The 16,715-nt window shown below is 46.5% G+C and overlaps 1 protein-coding gene and 1 long non-coding RNA gene across 5 annotated transcripts in view; both read right to left on the reverse strand.

Moving 5' to 3' along the window:
* The window catches only part of LOC124851027, a 29,059-nt gene extending 17,240 nt beyond the window's left edge, over positions 1 to 11,819 (reverse strand). Inside the window, exon 1 of the long non-coding RNA XR_007032207.1 lies at positions 11,412 to 11,819. This is a non-coding gene — a long non-coding RNA (uncharacterized LOC124851027). The remainder of the gene's footprint in view (positions 1 to 11,411) is intronic.
* A 1,973-nt stretch (positions 11,820 to 13,792) lies between these two features.
* Positions 13,793 to 16,715, reverse strand: part of LOC118286744 (protein jagged-2) — a 66,017-nt gene continuing 63,094 nt past the window's right edge. For all 4 annotated transcript variants that reach the window (XM_035611422.2, XM_047337719.1, XM_035611421.2 and 1 more), the window contains one exon: positions 13,793 to 16,715. This exon is cut by the window's right edge and continues 296 nt beyond it. In XM_035611422.2, the coding sequence (XP_035467315.2) occupies positions 16,518 to 16,715 (198 nt within the window). In that variant the 3' untranslated portion in view covers positions 13,793 to 16,517.

Here is a 16,715-nt window from a genome sequence, read left to right on the forward strand (position 1 = left end):
AGAAGCTTTCATTCCCCCCCCCCCCCGTGAGTGGATCCAGCCGTCCTCTGTGGTGGACGTGTCTCTGGGAGGACGAGCAGCGCGACCTGTCAGTGATCATCGCCGACGCGGCGTGCGCTGCGCCAATCAGAAGCAGGTGTGTGCGTTTGGCTGGGCGAGCGCGCAGCTCGCGTCCAGCTGGATCTGGAAGGTGACGGGGCGGAAACCCGAGCTGCCGCTCGACAATGTGCTCGGATCGGACGGTGCGCAGCAGGTTTTTCCTCGGTTGCCAAGAGCGAGCGGGTGAAACCAGGGACGGCAGCGTCGTGACGGTGCTAATCACCCGCAGTATTGATGGTGATCCTCATGTACGAGTAACGGAGGCAGCTGTTTGTATTGGCCGTTCAAATCGAAGCTGGTTGTCGTTAACCCCACGGCGATTATTAAATACAATGTTTGCAAAGCTCTGGAAATGTTGTTTTAATCTGCTCAACAAAATCAAGAAGACCAATCGCAACCAATCGAGCAAACTTAGCATTTTCAGATAAAGGGGTTTTCAACTGTATTTTTTCGCTAGTTAGCTAGTTGGTTAGTTAGGTGGTAAACACGCAAAAACTAGTCAACAAAGTTGAGAGAAGGATGAAACGTGGACCAAGACAGAATCCAATAAATCTTGGCAAGGATCCGGACAAATGGGCGGATCCAATAATTTCTTTGACATTGCATATATATATATATATATATATTCACAGATTTTCCAGGGAATAATTAATAAATCTTGATGAACAAAACCAGGTACATTTAGGGGGCCGATACCTACGAGTATCAAATATTCAAATGCGGTTTCGTAACAGGACTGTTGGCGGAGGTTTGCGCTCCACCGAGTGCAATTGTGAACCTGCATTTACAGCAAATATATAAAGACGAAGGCCTGAAGACGAGGGGTATCATTACAAAAGTGTTCCAGTAATTCAGAAGCTATGCGCGAGTGGGCGTCCGGACAATGAACACGAGGGAATGTTGCGGCGGGAGCGTGTCGTTGCAGGCACCGCTGAGACAACGGAACGCAATTGAAAAAAAGGTGTGATTTGTACGTTGTCCTCTGACACTGAACGTGGCTGCTCGTGGGTGGGAGGTGGTGACGGTCGCTTGCCAAGAGCTTCAGCCATTGTTAAGTTCACGAGGCGAGAGGTTGTAACTAAACGACAGACTGGACGCTGCAGTGGCGAGACGAGCAGAACTCTACTTCTGCAAACCACAAGACCAAGATGTGGACTGTACGTGTTGATGATGTGGCACCTGTCCGGTTTGTAGAGGAGTTTGAACATACAGTATGTTGGAGTATTTATTTGGCTGCACAAATAAACTACATTTTTGATTCAACTATTAAATTTGACTCGACAAAGTGAAACTTGATGCGTTTGGCTTCGGAAACGGTGATAAAAATGTTCAACCTCATCCTCTGTCTCCTCACGTTACGATCATGCGACGTGTCGACCGCGCTGTTAAAACGGGAGTCGTGTTTCAGCGCGGTGAGCACGGAGCGTCAGATATTCAGATCCAACTCCCGGCCTCTCTGCTGGACTTCCACAAGAAGCATCTGGGACTCTCGCTGTCAAGACTTTGGTTTGGAGCAAAGTTGAGTCGCTTTGAAGTTCGGGCCAAACGCACCGACCCGCCTGCACCGGGCCAGGCTGAGGTGCGGGGGGGGGGGGGGGGGGGAAGCACAGAAGTATGCTCCGATTTACATGCTGCGTCTCGTTCCCCCTTCTTTTCCACATGTTCTGAAAGAAAGACTTAACCTCTTGAGCCCGATGCCGAGGTTCCCCACGTCTCCCAGGTCAAAAGCAGCCAGGTCTGATGATTTATGTCACATGGATCCATTTACAGGAGTATTCAAATTCCTCTGCGGTTCGGAGATGCCTCAGCGTTATTTATGTGAAGAGGGGCAGCAGTGGATTGTGTAGAAGCGCAGGTGTAAACGGACAATAAGAGCTGAATGTGAAGGGCTCCACCTGCCAAACTGAACACAAAGAGTTATTGACGGACACACCTCGGCATGAATGTCTGTCACGGGGCACCGAGTGATGAAGAAATGACAAAGTCGTACGAAAATGAGAGCTGCCGCCTGAAAGTCAATGATTCCAATAATCAGTCAGAGACTCAGGCGACAGATTCCTCAAGTCGTTTGTGAAGCTTAATTCGGGGGAGGGGATTCAGCTACTTCTTGGTACCGAAGTACCTGCAGAGAGAGCGCTCCTCGCTTTGACGCTTCTCTCTGGGGTGAAGTCTTTTCACCATGTCGGGTCGTCAAGTCCACTGGGCGACGAGCACAGGAAGCTGCAGACCTGGACGCCGGGTGAGTCCGAGCAACTCGTTAAAAGATCGACTCGAGGCGTTTGTTCGGCATCTGGCATCGGCAATAAATGTTGAACGTTCCGCCAAACCCCCCAAAATTGGACAATTCTGACAGGAAATCTGATTCCTGGAAATTAAATCAGATTACAGCAAGAGATTGGAAAGCAGCTTTACACGAGCTGTAGAATCTTGTTGTAAAACCTTTCTTTATATGAATCAGGTAGAGGGACGTCCCTGTTCTTCAAGGTGAGTGCAGCAGTGAGGGTCGTGGTTCACAGAGTGTCTTATCTCCAGATCTGACCTGGAACCTCAGGGGTGAAGTGGCCCATTAACCTTCTGGAGGCCTCTTCACAGGAGCCACTTAGCTCTGCTGCCGTTCGTCTCAGCTCGGCTGAATCTGGAGAGGAGCGACCCGTCTATTCAAGAGAGGTCAGCCATCACACCTTCCTTCTATCCGTCCCTCCATCCATCCATCCACCCAGGACCAGGAGGGCGAAGAGACCTCTGAAGAGGTGTTAAGTTCAAAGGCTTTTTTTTCTTTTCTTTCCCAAAATTGAGACATCAGCAGAAAAAAAGAGTCCTCGGCTACCTTTCCAAGGTAGGTCTTTGGTTTCACTTGGAAAAACACAGGTCGGTTCTTGTTGTCGAGAGGAGGAGATTTACACGCTGGTCGTGCTCCTCCATCAGGTTCATACACGGCTCTTTCTATACTTTGACAGCTGCTTTGGTCAGAGTTATGGCTTTCACAACACTGAGGCAAACCTGCTGCAGGAGTGAGGATGCAGTGAGCGTAAATTCTCCCCCGCGAGTAAAGAACAAACAAATAGAGTGAAAACCCCCCCTTCGCAGCAAACCATGTCGCGCAGGTCTCAAGAAGCCGGTGAGTCACTGGTTACACAAAACTCGCGTTCGGCGCTTGAATGTTTTCTCAGCCGTGGGGTTTTGGCTCAACTCGTCCACAGCAGTGACATGTTCATGCCGAAGTCGCGGAAATCATAATCCCAGTCGTTTAACCAAACTACTCAGGGACGAATCCGCACCGGAGTCCCGGGCGGATCAAGTGCGATTGAGCGAAAGGGGCCACTGATCCCACAGAGTGAAGCTGCAGAGGAAGAGATCGCCTCGTGTTAAGACCGTCCGTGTTAAGAACCGGTGTCACTTCTGGTTAATTATGTGTGAAAGCTTCAGAGTAATAGTTTTTTTGGGATCCACACCAAACTGCACACACTCATAGATATCGGTCCCCTCAATATGCCAGATTGTTTTCATCAAGTTTCATGAATTATTCCCTGGAAAATCTATGAAAAAGCTTAATTGTGTTAAAAGAAAGTGTTGAGATATGAATGGATCTTGCTTCCTTGGCCCAAGTCCCATCCTTTCACAGAGCTTTGTGGAAATACATTCAGTAGTTTTTATAGAGAGGCCTGCCGAGGTAATGGAGGTAATTAACTGAATTTGAAATTATGTAATGTCATTTTTTGACCTTTGTGATTAAAATTGAGGTTCATGTTTTGATGCAGGACCAAACTAACACGTGTTGTCAGGTTGTATCTTAACATTGTAGCATGTTCCAGTGTGTTTTCAATTGTGTTTTGGCGTCAGGTTTTCCATAGATACATGAGACCTGCCAGTTGTTTAAACCAGTTTCGCTTCCTGGCACAGTCTCACAGGCTGCTGGCAGCTTCACGTCTGCATCTGCATTTAAATATGCACCTAAGACGTTTGACTGTGTTGGTACTGAACAATGTCTCAGGAAGGATCTGACACTGGATCAGACAAAGTAATTAAATTGATTATGTAGAGTAATAGTCGCCTTTAAAATGCACTGTTTTATATCAGTGTGAAATGATGCGTTGGACATTTGGAACAGAATCAGGATAAACAAACATTAACATGAGGCTTCCTCTTGTTTTCTGAATCATAAACAACTGGATCTCTGATCAGTACGGTGGCCCACATGGGACAACTTCACAAGTTGTGAGCTGCGACCGAACCAAAATTGCAGATGTGAAAGGTTCCTTGGACCAACAGACCAAAATTTGGTACGACCAAAAAGAGTTGGTCTGGGTTCCGGATCAAACTGAACCATGGTTCAGTTCGTTAGCAGGGTGAACACTATTTTTTGGGATGGTTGGGACTTTCGGACCAATTACAGGACATTGAGGCAGAGAGTCATCATAGAAGAAGAAAAAGAACCATAAAGAAAAGGCTTCCCGCCTAATTGACAACACAGTCAGTCTCACGCACGTCTACAAACCAATCAAAGTCAAGTATTGGTAAACGCAGCCCACGTAGGTGATAACGACAGGTCATAGGTACAGTATGTCATGTAGAGTTCTTTAGTGCGCTCGCAAAATGGCAATGTGAAACCAAAACTGACCAGATCAATGTAATGAAACACAAGCGTTGATTCGGATCTTGTTCAAGTGTGAAAACGGCCTTAGTCAGCACTGCATATAAAGTTGAACGCGGCCTGTGTTGACCCTCTTGTTCAGAGTCCCTCCTCAGTCTGTGCTGTACAATCTGCACTACGCTGTACAGTGTGTTCTCTTGCAGTACTTGTTTAGTTCAGTCTGTATTTCGTGCATCAGCCGATCTGTTTGTGTGTTTGCGGCGTGACACAGATGGACAGCAGAGGGATCCAGACGGCGTCTCACATGTTCATCATCACAGACCTCATGTTTATCATGACCATGAGTGTGTTTGTGTGTATGTGTTGCATGTGTGTAGAAAAGTCACATCACGCATGAGTATGGATTTTCACTTTCAAGGCCTGACTCCGACAGGATCAGGGAAGAAATATCAGACAAAAAAAAGTCTGTTGTTTAACGTTAACTCCTGCCGGGGGTGAATGCATGAAAATCTATTCCTACAATCCCAGTTATGATGAGTGTTGCCCTGGTGTTGTTTGAAAATCCTCTCTCCGTCTCTGCAGCTTTGGAAAATTTGGAATGACACAGTCATAAATCTGCCAAACTTGAGCACATGGCATTCAAAGGACTCCATCAGCCCAGAGGTCGTAAAAACCTCCTCAACCCAAACCCCAACAATCCATCCTGCGATTCAAGCAGAAACACGCTAAAAATAATCAAAACTGCAGTGTGTTCTCATCTGCCAGCAGCTATAAGGTATCTTTAGTTTTTCTCTGTGCACTGAATCGGGCAGATCTCAACATGTTTGATTCAAAATCCCATTTCACCTCCTACGAAATCCTGAGGGTTGGGGGGGGGGGGGGGGGGGGTTTACTAATGATAAGCCTGAGGTAAGAACAAAAAAAAATTGGGTTTACCGGCCTGTCGGCGTTTGATAATATCGTACAATGGCGCTGCAACTAGCGCCTGTGGTGCAGCTTCGGTCGACAGGCAGCGTGAAGTGGTATGAGTGAAATGTGCCCAGGGAGGCCAAGGGCAGAGACACACAGTCTGAAATAATACTTTCCTTGACCGAGGATGGGTCATAATGAGAAAAAGATGAGAGATTTAATGTTTCGGAGGAGTTGGCTGGTAGACGGAAGGTTGGAGTGTGATGAAAGCACGAGCAGGGCGAGACAAGTGGAGAGGCGGGAGAGAAAGTGTGAGAGGCATCCCGTAAAACTGCTGCTGTGTCACGGAAATGTGCCCGAAGAAGCAATGCACTGCAGTAGGAGATGTTTCACTTCAGGTTAAAGGTTAAGATGTGATGAATGTCAGAGACGATGATGATGGAGACAAAGAGACGAGCTGCATTAAAAGATCATTAGTGAAGTGAAACTAATCCCCCAACTATTATGCAGCTTTTAAATGGAATGAATTACAAACCCACTTCAAACTGAACAGTCTCATTTCACTTGGAGAATTCAACAAAAGTTCGACGGACAGGACGTGGGCCAAGAAAGAACCAAACACATTTTGGTGTAGATCTGGGACAAAGGGGTATGATATATTCAATACAATATTGGTATTGAATATATCATACCCCTTCCAAGATATTCAATACCATATTGGTATTGGATATATCATACTGGTCAGATAAATCCCAAATTTACACTTAAGTCTTGGTGGCAACATCCTCCTGTAGGTTCCGGAATAGAAGAGATTCATGCAACCCTGATGGATGCATCAAGTCGCCGGGTCCGGGGAAACAAAGGTCCCCTCTTTGAGTCAGACCTGGGACAAGGAGATCGCCAGAGAGCGGTGGCCAGGTCTTGTCTCATGAGGGCCAGTAGGGCATAGGGGCCCAGCACCGGCAGGGACAGGAATCAGGGTCGGTTGCTTCGTAAGCTGGGTGGTTGTCAACGACTCATTCCCACACACAGCACTGACTCTGGAACCAAACTCCTGGAGAGGAGATTGACTCTTTCCTATTCAGGAACTTTTCCAGGGTGTGAGGCGCCGGCCGGGAGTGGGAATACTCATTAGTCCTCGGCTGGTGAACACTGCGTTTGTGCCGAACAGCAGTTCAGCAGCTTTCTTGGACTCTCTAGGTGGGGTCCGGGATAAGGCATCACCTGGGGGCTCAATAGTCCCATTAAGGGGACTTTAGCACTCACATGGGCAACAATAGAGGATCCTGGAGGCAGTTGAATTGGAGGAATGTCCAGTCTGATCTGAACCCAACTGGTGCTTTGTTATTGGACTACTGGACTTGTCATGAATTGGCCATGACAAACACAATCTTCGAGCACAGGTCGGTTTCTAAGTGCGCACGGTGCCAGGTCAGACTGTGGATCATCAGCTTTGTGGATCATAATAACATCCGTGGTCGTGGACACTTGGGGTAATATAAAGATTAATGACTGAGAATCACAACTGCCTAAAGGAAGTTTTCTGAGAGACCACCTAACGACAGACGCACCCTGACTTACCTGCTCACAGTGAGGTCAAAGACCGTTGGTTCTTTTGATTTCAGAATGGCACATTTACACTCAGATATTTTTAGTGTCTGTAAAGGATTTTAGGGATGACGGCTACTTCATCAAGTTGAATGACAAACGCTGGAGCGGGAACTGAAAGGTAGCGCTAACAACATGAGATGACTCGCGTTGAAAGGTTTTCGTGTGGCAGCTCAGCAGTGTAACGATGACAAATCCAACGACGCAGAGAGACTCGGAACAGCCACAGAGCGAGTTCAGAGCGGAGATTCAGGGCAGATCTGGATGCAGCAGGGTTCAGTTTTCTGAAAAGGGAGCAGCGCTGCACCCACAGTTGACTTAATCACGCATTAAGCCTTATTGTTGTACGTCCGGCCAACTGATGACACAGTGGTCCGTCCATCACGCTTTCTCAACCCAAACGCCCCGGGGCCGGACCTCCCAGCGTGCACATGGCATGACGTAAGCTCCCGCTCGCCCCGTGTCATGTTTGTGTGCTGCTGAAAGTGACAGTGACGGTTATTTAGTACCGTCAATCTGTTTCCATGCTGTATTTAGTCGAATGTACTTGATATTACAGACATGTTCACTTTTCATTTGTACTTTTCAAGTACTTTTGTATATTTTCTTTAACTTCTGTAAGTTAAAGAAATGTGTTATACTGGAGATTTATGTAGTTTATTCAAATATTTAATTGGATCATGTTTTATGTAGTGATTTATATATTTTGAATTTTATCATTACTTGCAGTTATAAAAAATGATCAACATTTTTCAAAAATGTATTAAATTAGTTATATCAAGAATAGTATTCAAAAAAATTCTATAATCAGTTTTATCATAAATAATAGTATATACTTCAAATATATAACTTCATTTCTGCATTTGGGTTTTTTTAAACTCCACAATGTTTTAAATATACTACACGTATTTTTTTGTTATAATTTTGATATATTATTAGATAATTGTTGTTGGATGTATTTTCTTTAATACAGTGCATACATATATTTTACGAAAATATTTGATTTGTTAGAAATATCTCTATTTAACGGAAGTTTTTACTGAAAAAACATACTCATTTATATTCATCGATGTCTGTATATGCATGCACGTATATATTTTACACTTTCGATATATTAATACATGTATTTTGTAAAAAATATAAGTTGTATAAATATTTGGTATAAGCTTTAATTGCCCTAGTATTTTTGAATGTTTGGATTGTTTTGTTTTTTAAATATCTGCCTTCATATTCATTTCATATCGGGCGTCTGTACGTGCGAGTCGAGCACAGCTGAACTTCTCCTTTCGCCTTCAGGCTGGACGTGTTGCCTTATGAAACCGACCGACCCACGTCATTCAGCAGATTACCCGTGTGCAGCACGCACAACTGTGCGAGCGCCTCGAGACGACGAGCTGCACAGTAACACAATAAGATCCACTTTCGCCTTCCTGTGCGAGCGTCTCCTCGGGTGCCCAGCGAGACGCTGACGTGAACCAGGTCCAGTCCATTTGTCGCGATGAGGACGCGGAATCGGGCGGGAGACGGCCGGCGTCCTGCTCTCCGTCCAGGCTTGTCTGTGAAATGTGTGGCCCCGGGTGTTGTGCTCGTTTAGACAAATGTTTCCTGCCTTTTGTTTTCAGTATTTCTTTTGAACACAGATGGTTATCGAGGTTGAATCTCGATTTCAAAACAGTTCCAGTAAAGTTAATTACTTATTTGCTAATTCTCCTTACAAACTAATATACATGACAGCCATATAGTAATGAGTCACTTTGCTTATTAAGATTTTACAAACACCACACAAGATCAGGTGAGAAAATACTCTGCATCGTTATAGATTAAACTATACAAATATTAGACATATTCAAGGACAAGGTTCATTTTTGACATCATAAATGTCAGTTTGCTCAACGACACCAACTCAAGGGCCACTTACTGGTTGATGAAGTTACACCATTGGTCGGCCGGACGAGGGTCGGAGTTTCCTCATTGGCTGTTGCGCTTTCAAATTGATTTGGCACAAACAGTTTCCAAAACGTCAACAGTTACTTTAATTAACTAACAAAACATTTTTTTTCCCCAAGCGCCACGACGACACATCAGGCAACTTTGTGGACAAACCGATTGCGGAAGAGTCGCCAACATTATCCAGCGAGTTGGAGGTCGGGCTCTCCTGTTGTTCGTGCTTTAACCACAATGTCTTCATCAGTGGACGGAGTTTGCTCAGTTGTCATGGAGACAGATCTGTTGACTGCTTTGAGGACTTTTTTTGCCATAAAACCAAAAGCAGAAACTGATGTGGACGAGAAGAGAGGAGTCGTTGGTGGAAAGTGTCCAAGTGCATTTACACAAGTTCTTGTTCTTTTGAGTGCTTAAGTGAACTTGTCAACTGCAGCTCAGCTGCTTGAGGAAAACCATGTGATTATGGTTGAAAGCTCAGGGGAAAGATGACAAATGGACCTTGAGTCAAAAATTACTTTTTGTATAAAAAGCCTGTAAAATAGTTCAAAATCAATGAATCCTGAATCAATGATCTCTACACACACACACACACACACACACACACACACACACACACACACACACGTTCATCCCTTGTGTGTGAACGCGCTCCTTGTTCTGAGTCCTCCTCCACACTTTGAAGTGAAGGGGTCGAGCGCCGGCTCGCTGCTCGTCCCCGGGGGAGAAAGAGGCGAGGAGCAGAGCGTCCCGTGTGTCGGGAACATCTGGGAGGGCGCGCTGAGCGGGGCCACGCTCGGCAGGCGGCCGGTGTTGGCACAGGAGGCCAAACCCTCCCGCCGGGGGCCTTTCATCTCCGTTGGAACATGTGGACTCGGGGGCCTAACCCTGGGAGGAGTCGGAGGGCCGGCCGCCAGCAGCGGGGCCGAGGCGCGGCCTCTCTCCTGCTGTCCTCAGGAGCTCCGCCGAGCGTTGCCGCCTCCCTCCCTGCCTCCCTGATCCAGGCTCGGGCCTCCGTCGCGCTCCTCCCAGCCTGCTGTCAAACCCGGAGCCTGGAGCCGACCGACGGTGAACGTGAGGCCTCCGCTGACACGGACCGGAGATTCTGAGAAGATCACGCTAATCCCAAAATGTTATTCCTGTCAAGGGGTCGCAAATCAACCATCCAACTTCGAACCCAGATTCAATTCTGTAGCAGCCGCTTCGGGCGGAATGACTCACCGTGACTTCTTTCAAATGATTATCATTTTTATCATTATTATTATTAGATGTAATTTGAGCTTTATGGAGCCCAGCAGGTGTCATGTGTAACATCATTCACGTGTAAGAACAAAGAAGTGATTTAAATCCTTGAACGGAACTGAAATAAATCAGTTACTGCATCAACTGTCATTTCTCAGACCGCACCCGTCACTTAGGCTCTTCCGTCAAACACATCTCTCCGTGGCCCCGACACGTCTCCGCTGTAACTCCACACCTTTGCCTCGTTTTGTATTCGCGAGTCGGTGAATACGCAAATGAGCCCGACCTCTGTCTCCGCCCCCCAGCAGCTCTCATCAAACACACCCACCTCTGCTCGTTCGCTCTTCCACGCTGCGTATCCAAGATGGCGACCATTGACGGGGGAGGAGTGCCAATTCTGTCACGCTCAACTGTTTGACAGTTTCACTTGCACCACCCGGGTCGTGTTGCCAGACTCATTACCTTACAATCACCCAATCCAACGTGACATCATGCATTGAAGAAGACTTGAAACCACAGATTGAACCATAAACTCCTCAGGAAAATGTTTTACTGACATGATGACTGAAGTGAGAAGTCGAGTCGTGTTCTCATAGAGTCGCCCTCTGCTGGTCGCTTCAGAGAAAACAGGCGTGAGGTGTGAGTGAGGACTGAGAGTGTGATGTCATTATATCTGGGTTATTGTTTTTAAAAAGCCGATTGGCGCCGGAGCAGCAGGTTCAGGGGAATACTTTGGATTTCACCGTGATACCCGGAGGAGGCCGGCACCGATCGGATAATGTTCCCCTCAACCTCAGACCCGCTCTGGCCATTTCTACATCTCCAATCTCCATGTCCTGGTTTGATCAGATTAATGTTACGTTCGCCCAGTTGGTTTTGACTTTGTATGTAATGTCATTGTGCGAGAAATTTGCTCGGCGTTGGGTGTGAACGCCCAATCAGAGAAGAGGGTTTGTTTTCAACCCGCAGTGGAACCACTGTGATCACATCCACCTTCCCTCCGGTGAACCGGCCGACTTACCGTGAAACGCCGCTGATCCGCCGTGAACGAAAGCGGCCGGAGATCGCGCCGAGGCGGCCGTCCGTCATCTCGTCAGCGGGTCGTCCGCCGCGGCGAGTCGTCGTCGTCCCGTCCGTCTGGAAGCAGGAGATGACAGACTTTCAGTTAGGCATCGAGCGAAAGCCTTCACCTCATCACCGTGGAGACCGCTTTGTGACGCGTGTCACAAAGGGAGACCTCAAATGGTCCGAGAGGGCGAGCGTCAAATGGAGCGTGAAACCGAGCCGCTGGCGTTGTCCGGGCCTGTCCTGCAGCTGGAGGTGGGACGAGACCAGTAACTGCATTGATTTAACAATGTTTTCAGACAAGTAATCGTAATCTCTCATCAGAATTGTCACATGAAGACTTTGAAAATAAAATGTGGAAAATAATAATGCTTAATATAATAAATATATTTCTACCAATTGACACAAAGCAGCATTGTCTGATTTACAAGGTGAACTGGGTGCATGAGTGGGGCAAAGCTCGTTTTTCAGTAGTTCACTTCAAATGGATTTAGAAACAAAGAAAACTGATGTTAAAATAATAGTTTGTTTTCTGACTGCCCCCCAAAATATCTCACTTGAAGAACTACTGCATTAATGAGACTGGATAGAAAGCTCAGGAAGAAATTTAGTAGGTATACCTTGAGTTCTTGGTCAGAGAACCAGAAAGAACAAAGCTCTGACAGGAACTAGAACAGAAGTCTGAATTCAAAATTATAAGAAAACATCAATTAACCATCGATTCTCTAAAACAACAAACACACAAATGCTTAGAAGGAAACTTGCACTTTACTTACACACAGATGAAGAGGGAGCTTCCAAAGATGGCGGCCATTCCTCAACAGCAAAGCGGCTCACCAGAAGAAGCAGGATCGACTGGAACGTGCCGACGTTTGTCCCACGGGCGTTAAAACGTCCCAAAATGAGCAAGGACTCTTTCTAGGGACATTTCTTTTTCACGCCTGCTGCCATTTTGTTTGTGGGGGAAACGAACGTTCTGATTCCTGCTCATTGGCCGATCTCATGCCATGTGACCAGAGGGAGGCCAATGAAATGGCCACTGAAGAGTGAGTGACAACTCTGGCAGCCAATGAAATGACGATGACATCACAAACACCAGCCTTCCAAAGGCTCTCCTGAGGATTTCAATGGTGGAAGTTGAGATGAAACATAAGAAGTGTGGCGTCGCCATGTCGCCCTCCTGAAACTAGTCATTATTTATCAAATGCAGGAAATGGCTGACAACAAACTTATGAAAATAATATTTCTTTTCCACTTACTAAGTCATGTTCACCATATTAGTAGGAAAAGCACCAGCACCTGATGCCGCCGCTGGCCGTCCGTCCTCCCGCTCCATCGTCTCCGACTCGCTCCAAGCGGGTCGGCGAGCGAGTGCCCCGCACACGCACGTGACCCCCGCGGCTCCGCGCCATCCGGCATTCCACACACGTTTGCTACTTCTCCCCCGAAACGACTGCCGGGTTAATGGGCCGCGCCGCGCGGCACCCGGCGACCCGCCGAGCATCCGGGACGTATCCAACGCAGCTGCTGGGAGGCTTCCAGGCGGAGCGGCGGATGTTAATCATTTCCCACACCTCCGTCATTGAGGCGGCAGATGGAGGCGCGTCCAGGACGCCCTCCGTCGGCCCGGCGCTCAATGAGGCGGGAGGCAGGGACACGGCCGATTGGCTGCTGGTAGAGGCCCCGCAGATCATTAATGCTGACTTCTCAAATGATTTGTTATCGAGCTCAAACTGAAACAGGATTCATGTTTTGTTGGTATGCCATCCCCAGGTCATTACTTTTGAAAGATTTGCGATGACTTAGCATGTCCCGCTTACTAGCATACTAGCTACAGTAGTAACCTGACGTTAGGCCCAAGAACTAGCATGTGGTTCGCTAACGACATTTCCATGAGGCGCTCGGCTCCCGGCTGACACACGTTCTGCCTCGAGAGCCGTTGAACACCAGCCAGGGATACGGATTCGTTCAGAGCACGAGCTAACGCTAACGCTACCGCTAACTGAAGGCAGTTTCCCGGAGATGCTAACTCACTGGTCGGTCGTCAAATCATTTCTCTCTCTCGTAAGAATGAAACATTGTTTGACAATTCCAAAAAAAGTAATAATAAGTCAAAGTAATTGTTTCCTCGATCCAAATATCTAAGCGTTATGTAAGAAAGAAAAATGGAGGATACGGTAAAGGATACAGATTGGGACCTGTTAGCGTAGCATTTAGTCGTTTCTGGTGATAAACTTGAGAATTAACTGCAGCTCTATGAAGAAAATGGCAGTTTGACATAACAGTCGGTCAGAGGCTTCATCTCAACAACATCAAAGAAGACACAGGAACATAAAGTTCGGTATAAAATACTTTAATAAATAATAGGATTGTTCTAAGAACAAGAAACAAAAAAAAAAATTCCACTAACAAACCAAGACTTTTACCAGATTTTGTACAAAATAATTACAACGTTCTGCACATTGGGCCCCTGAACTCTCCGGGACCGACACGGTGCAAAATGAACTGACAGAATATGAATTTGGACTTTTCCGTGATTTGCATCAGCGTCATTAACAAAAAAACATAAAAATATTGAAAACAATGTTCATCCACAGACACGGACAACTTTGACTTGTTTTTGTCGTTGTTCTTTTGCACTACCGCCGTGGAGGTAATCGCAGACAACGTTAGTCTCTTCCTGTTTGTTCTTGAAGTGCAGAAACAGACTCTTTACAAACAACTTGTTCCCTTCATTAGACCAGAATAGATACACGAGGAGAGGCGGGGAGAAAAAACAGGGCTAGAATCGTTTTAGAAAAACTCCTCCGCTGCGAGGAGATTCCCATTCAGACCACACACACTTTGTGTAGGGGAATTTCGTGTCTTGCTCAAGGGCACTGCAGCAGGGGTGATTGATTGGCGTCAGCGTGGCGCTTGCCGCGGCACGTGAAGGGTTTTCACTGTGAACAGGCTGAAACCATGAAGTTAGAAGCGAACGCCGAGGAGGAACTGAACAGCGACTGATTTGAAATTTGGACCCTGTGACCTGAGAAAGAGCCAATCAGATGCGTCGGTGCTGGTTCGACACCTGGACAGCACAGACCTCCACTTTATAACTAAACTGAAAGAAGAAATGAAAAGATGACGAGACGCACCATCTTTTTTATCCTCCAGTGTATTTTGAGTTTAAAATCGACTGGATTGGATTTGACTGAGTGATGATTGGATGATGTGCCGCTGCCGTCTCTCTGACAGAGGGAATGTAAAGATGTTGATGGTTAAGTGTAAGAAACATCAACATGTGACTTTGAACAGCGTGTTTGTGACCAGGGAGTTCGTGGTGTCCGACAGATCTTTGTCAATTTCAGGGATAAGATTAAAAAAACTGAAGATGGAACAAAGCATTTTGAACCGGCGTCATAATTTTAAAAAAGGAGGAAAAGAATTAGATTTGCACTTTGGACGATGAGGAGAGAGGATGACAGGAAAAGTGCTAAAACACACAACTATAGTGGCTCACACCTGCAGAGGTTTGGGATGAAGACTTGACCTGTCGCCTCGTCAGTTGACCAACATGCTGTCAGGTCGACCACACACACACACACACACACGCACGCACGCACGCACGCACGCACGCACGCACGCACGCACGCACGCACGCACGCACGCACGCACGCACGCAAGTAGCCTGTTGGATGCGTCAGACGAACAGGAAGTGGAAAAGCTCTATAGTATCTTTACAGAATTGTCGGGGAACTTGAGCTAAAACGTCATTTACAACCTGTTACAAAAAAAAAGGAGAAAAGTAACAACACTGAAATCAACGACATCCAGACGCTTTCGGAGGATGATGTGATTTGTTGGCGTTAAACGGATTTTGAGTCATATTTTGCACTGAGATGTTTTGGTACGGTGGCTCGCAAGACTCAGATTTGCATGTGGGTGTTAAATTGAAATAATGTGAACTCTCGTGTGACTGTGAAACTTTCACACGCTGCACGTCTCTGATGAAATGAACAGGACCGAGAACTGAACTGAACTCTCCGCGCTTGTCTCCGGAACCGCTGCAACAAATAATCACGCGCGATGGTGATGTGATTTCAAGCCGACCCTCCGTCTCCGTCAGACTCTGGGACTCTGGTCCGGAGATCTGTACAAAACCTGTCATGGCGTCCGTAGAGACCAATAATCGGAATGACATCATAAAAAACCCCCAGCGACAACCACAAAACAATCTTAATCTTTAGAATAACTATGATACAAAGCGTCACTTAAGTTACTAAACTCAAATATACACAGCCATTTGTCCATATTTACATCTGTACACCACAAAGAAAAAGAAAGTAACCGTAACACGCTGCGTGGCGAGTTGTTGTTACGAGGACGTCTTTCCCTTTTTATACGTATTCAAAATCTGCACAGGAGGGAACGTCGGGACCGAAGGCACTTTCTCTACCAAAGCAAATACTGAACAAAATGAATCATCTCGCAGACTCGCGGAGGAACAGTTATTCTGAAAGTTAGACAAAACCTTGAGCGCGAAATGGAGAAGAAGATGTTTATGAATGTAAACAAAAAACCTCATGCCGGGAAATTCTCTGGGCCAGCTTCGAAAAAAAACAACGCAAATGTATATAAAACTTTTTTTTTCTTCTTTTTTTCTTTTGTATGATCTGCTTAAGTGAAACGACCGAGTAGAAAAGGCCCGTGGGCTCGGGGCGAAGGCAGAAACGTCAGTCCTGGTGAGGCAAGAAAAACACTTTGTAAAATTAAATAATCAAGAACGGTGAAAAAGGAAAGTTCCTCTTGATTCCAACAGTGTCGACGATTAAAGGGAAATCCAGAAATCCAGAAGCGGTGATTTATATTTTCCATATTTCTTTTTTTTTTGTGGTTGTTTTTCAGTATTTTTTTTGTTGTTTGGTTTTTGGTAAAATAATCCTCCGAGCTGCAGACGACAACGTTAAATAATGTTCAACAAACGAGAGAAGGAAAGCGTCTGTAATCTTCACTTTTTAAGAGTTTGAAAAGTCAGTGACACTCTGGACGCCACAGCGTCTTTGTCCTCCGATGTCGTCCTTCACACATAGTGGTCTTTAACGTCCTCGCTCAGCTTGGCCGCGTTCAGGTTTTTACACCGGTTGTCTTTGGGGCTGTACGCCGTCCGGTGCGGCGCCTTCACCGGCCCGCCGCGCGTCGTGCAGATGACGCCTCCCTTTCCCTTCGACCCCCTGTCCTGCGCCCCCGCCACCGGGCACTTTACGGGCGGACGCTTGTC

Source organism: Scophthalmus maximus, chromosome 15 (genome assembly GCF_022379125.1).
Source record: "Scophthalmus maximus strain ysfricsl-2021 chromosome 15, ASM2237912v1, whole genome shotgun sequence".
In the NCBI taxonomy this organism is placed as follows: Eukaryota; Metazoa; Chordata; class Actinopteri; order Pleuronectiformes; family Scophthalmidae; genus Scophthalmus; species Scophthalmus maximus.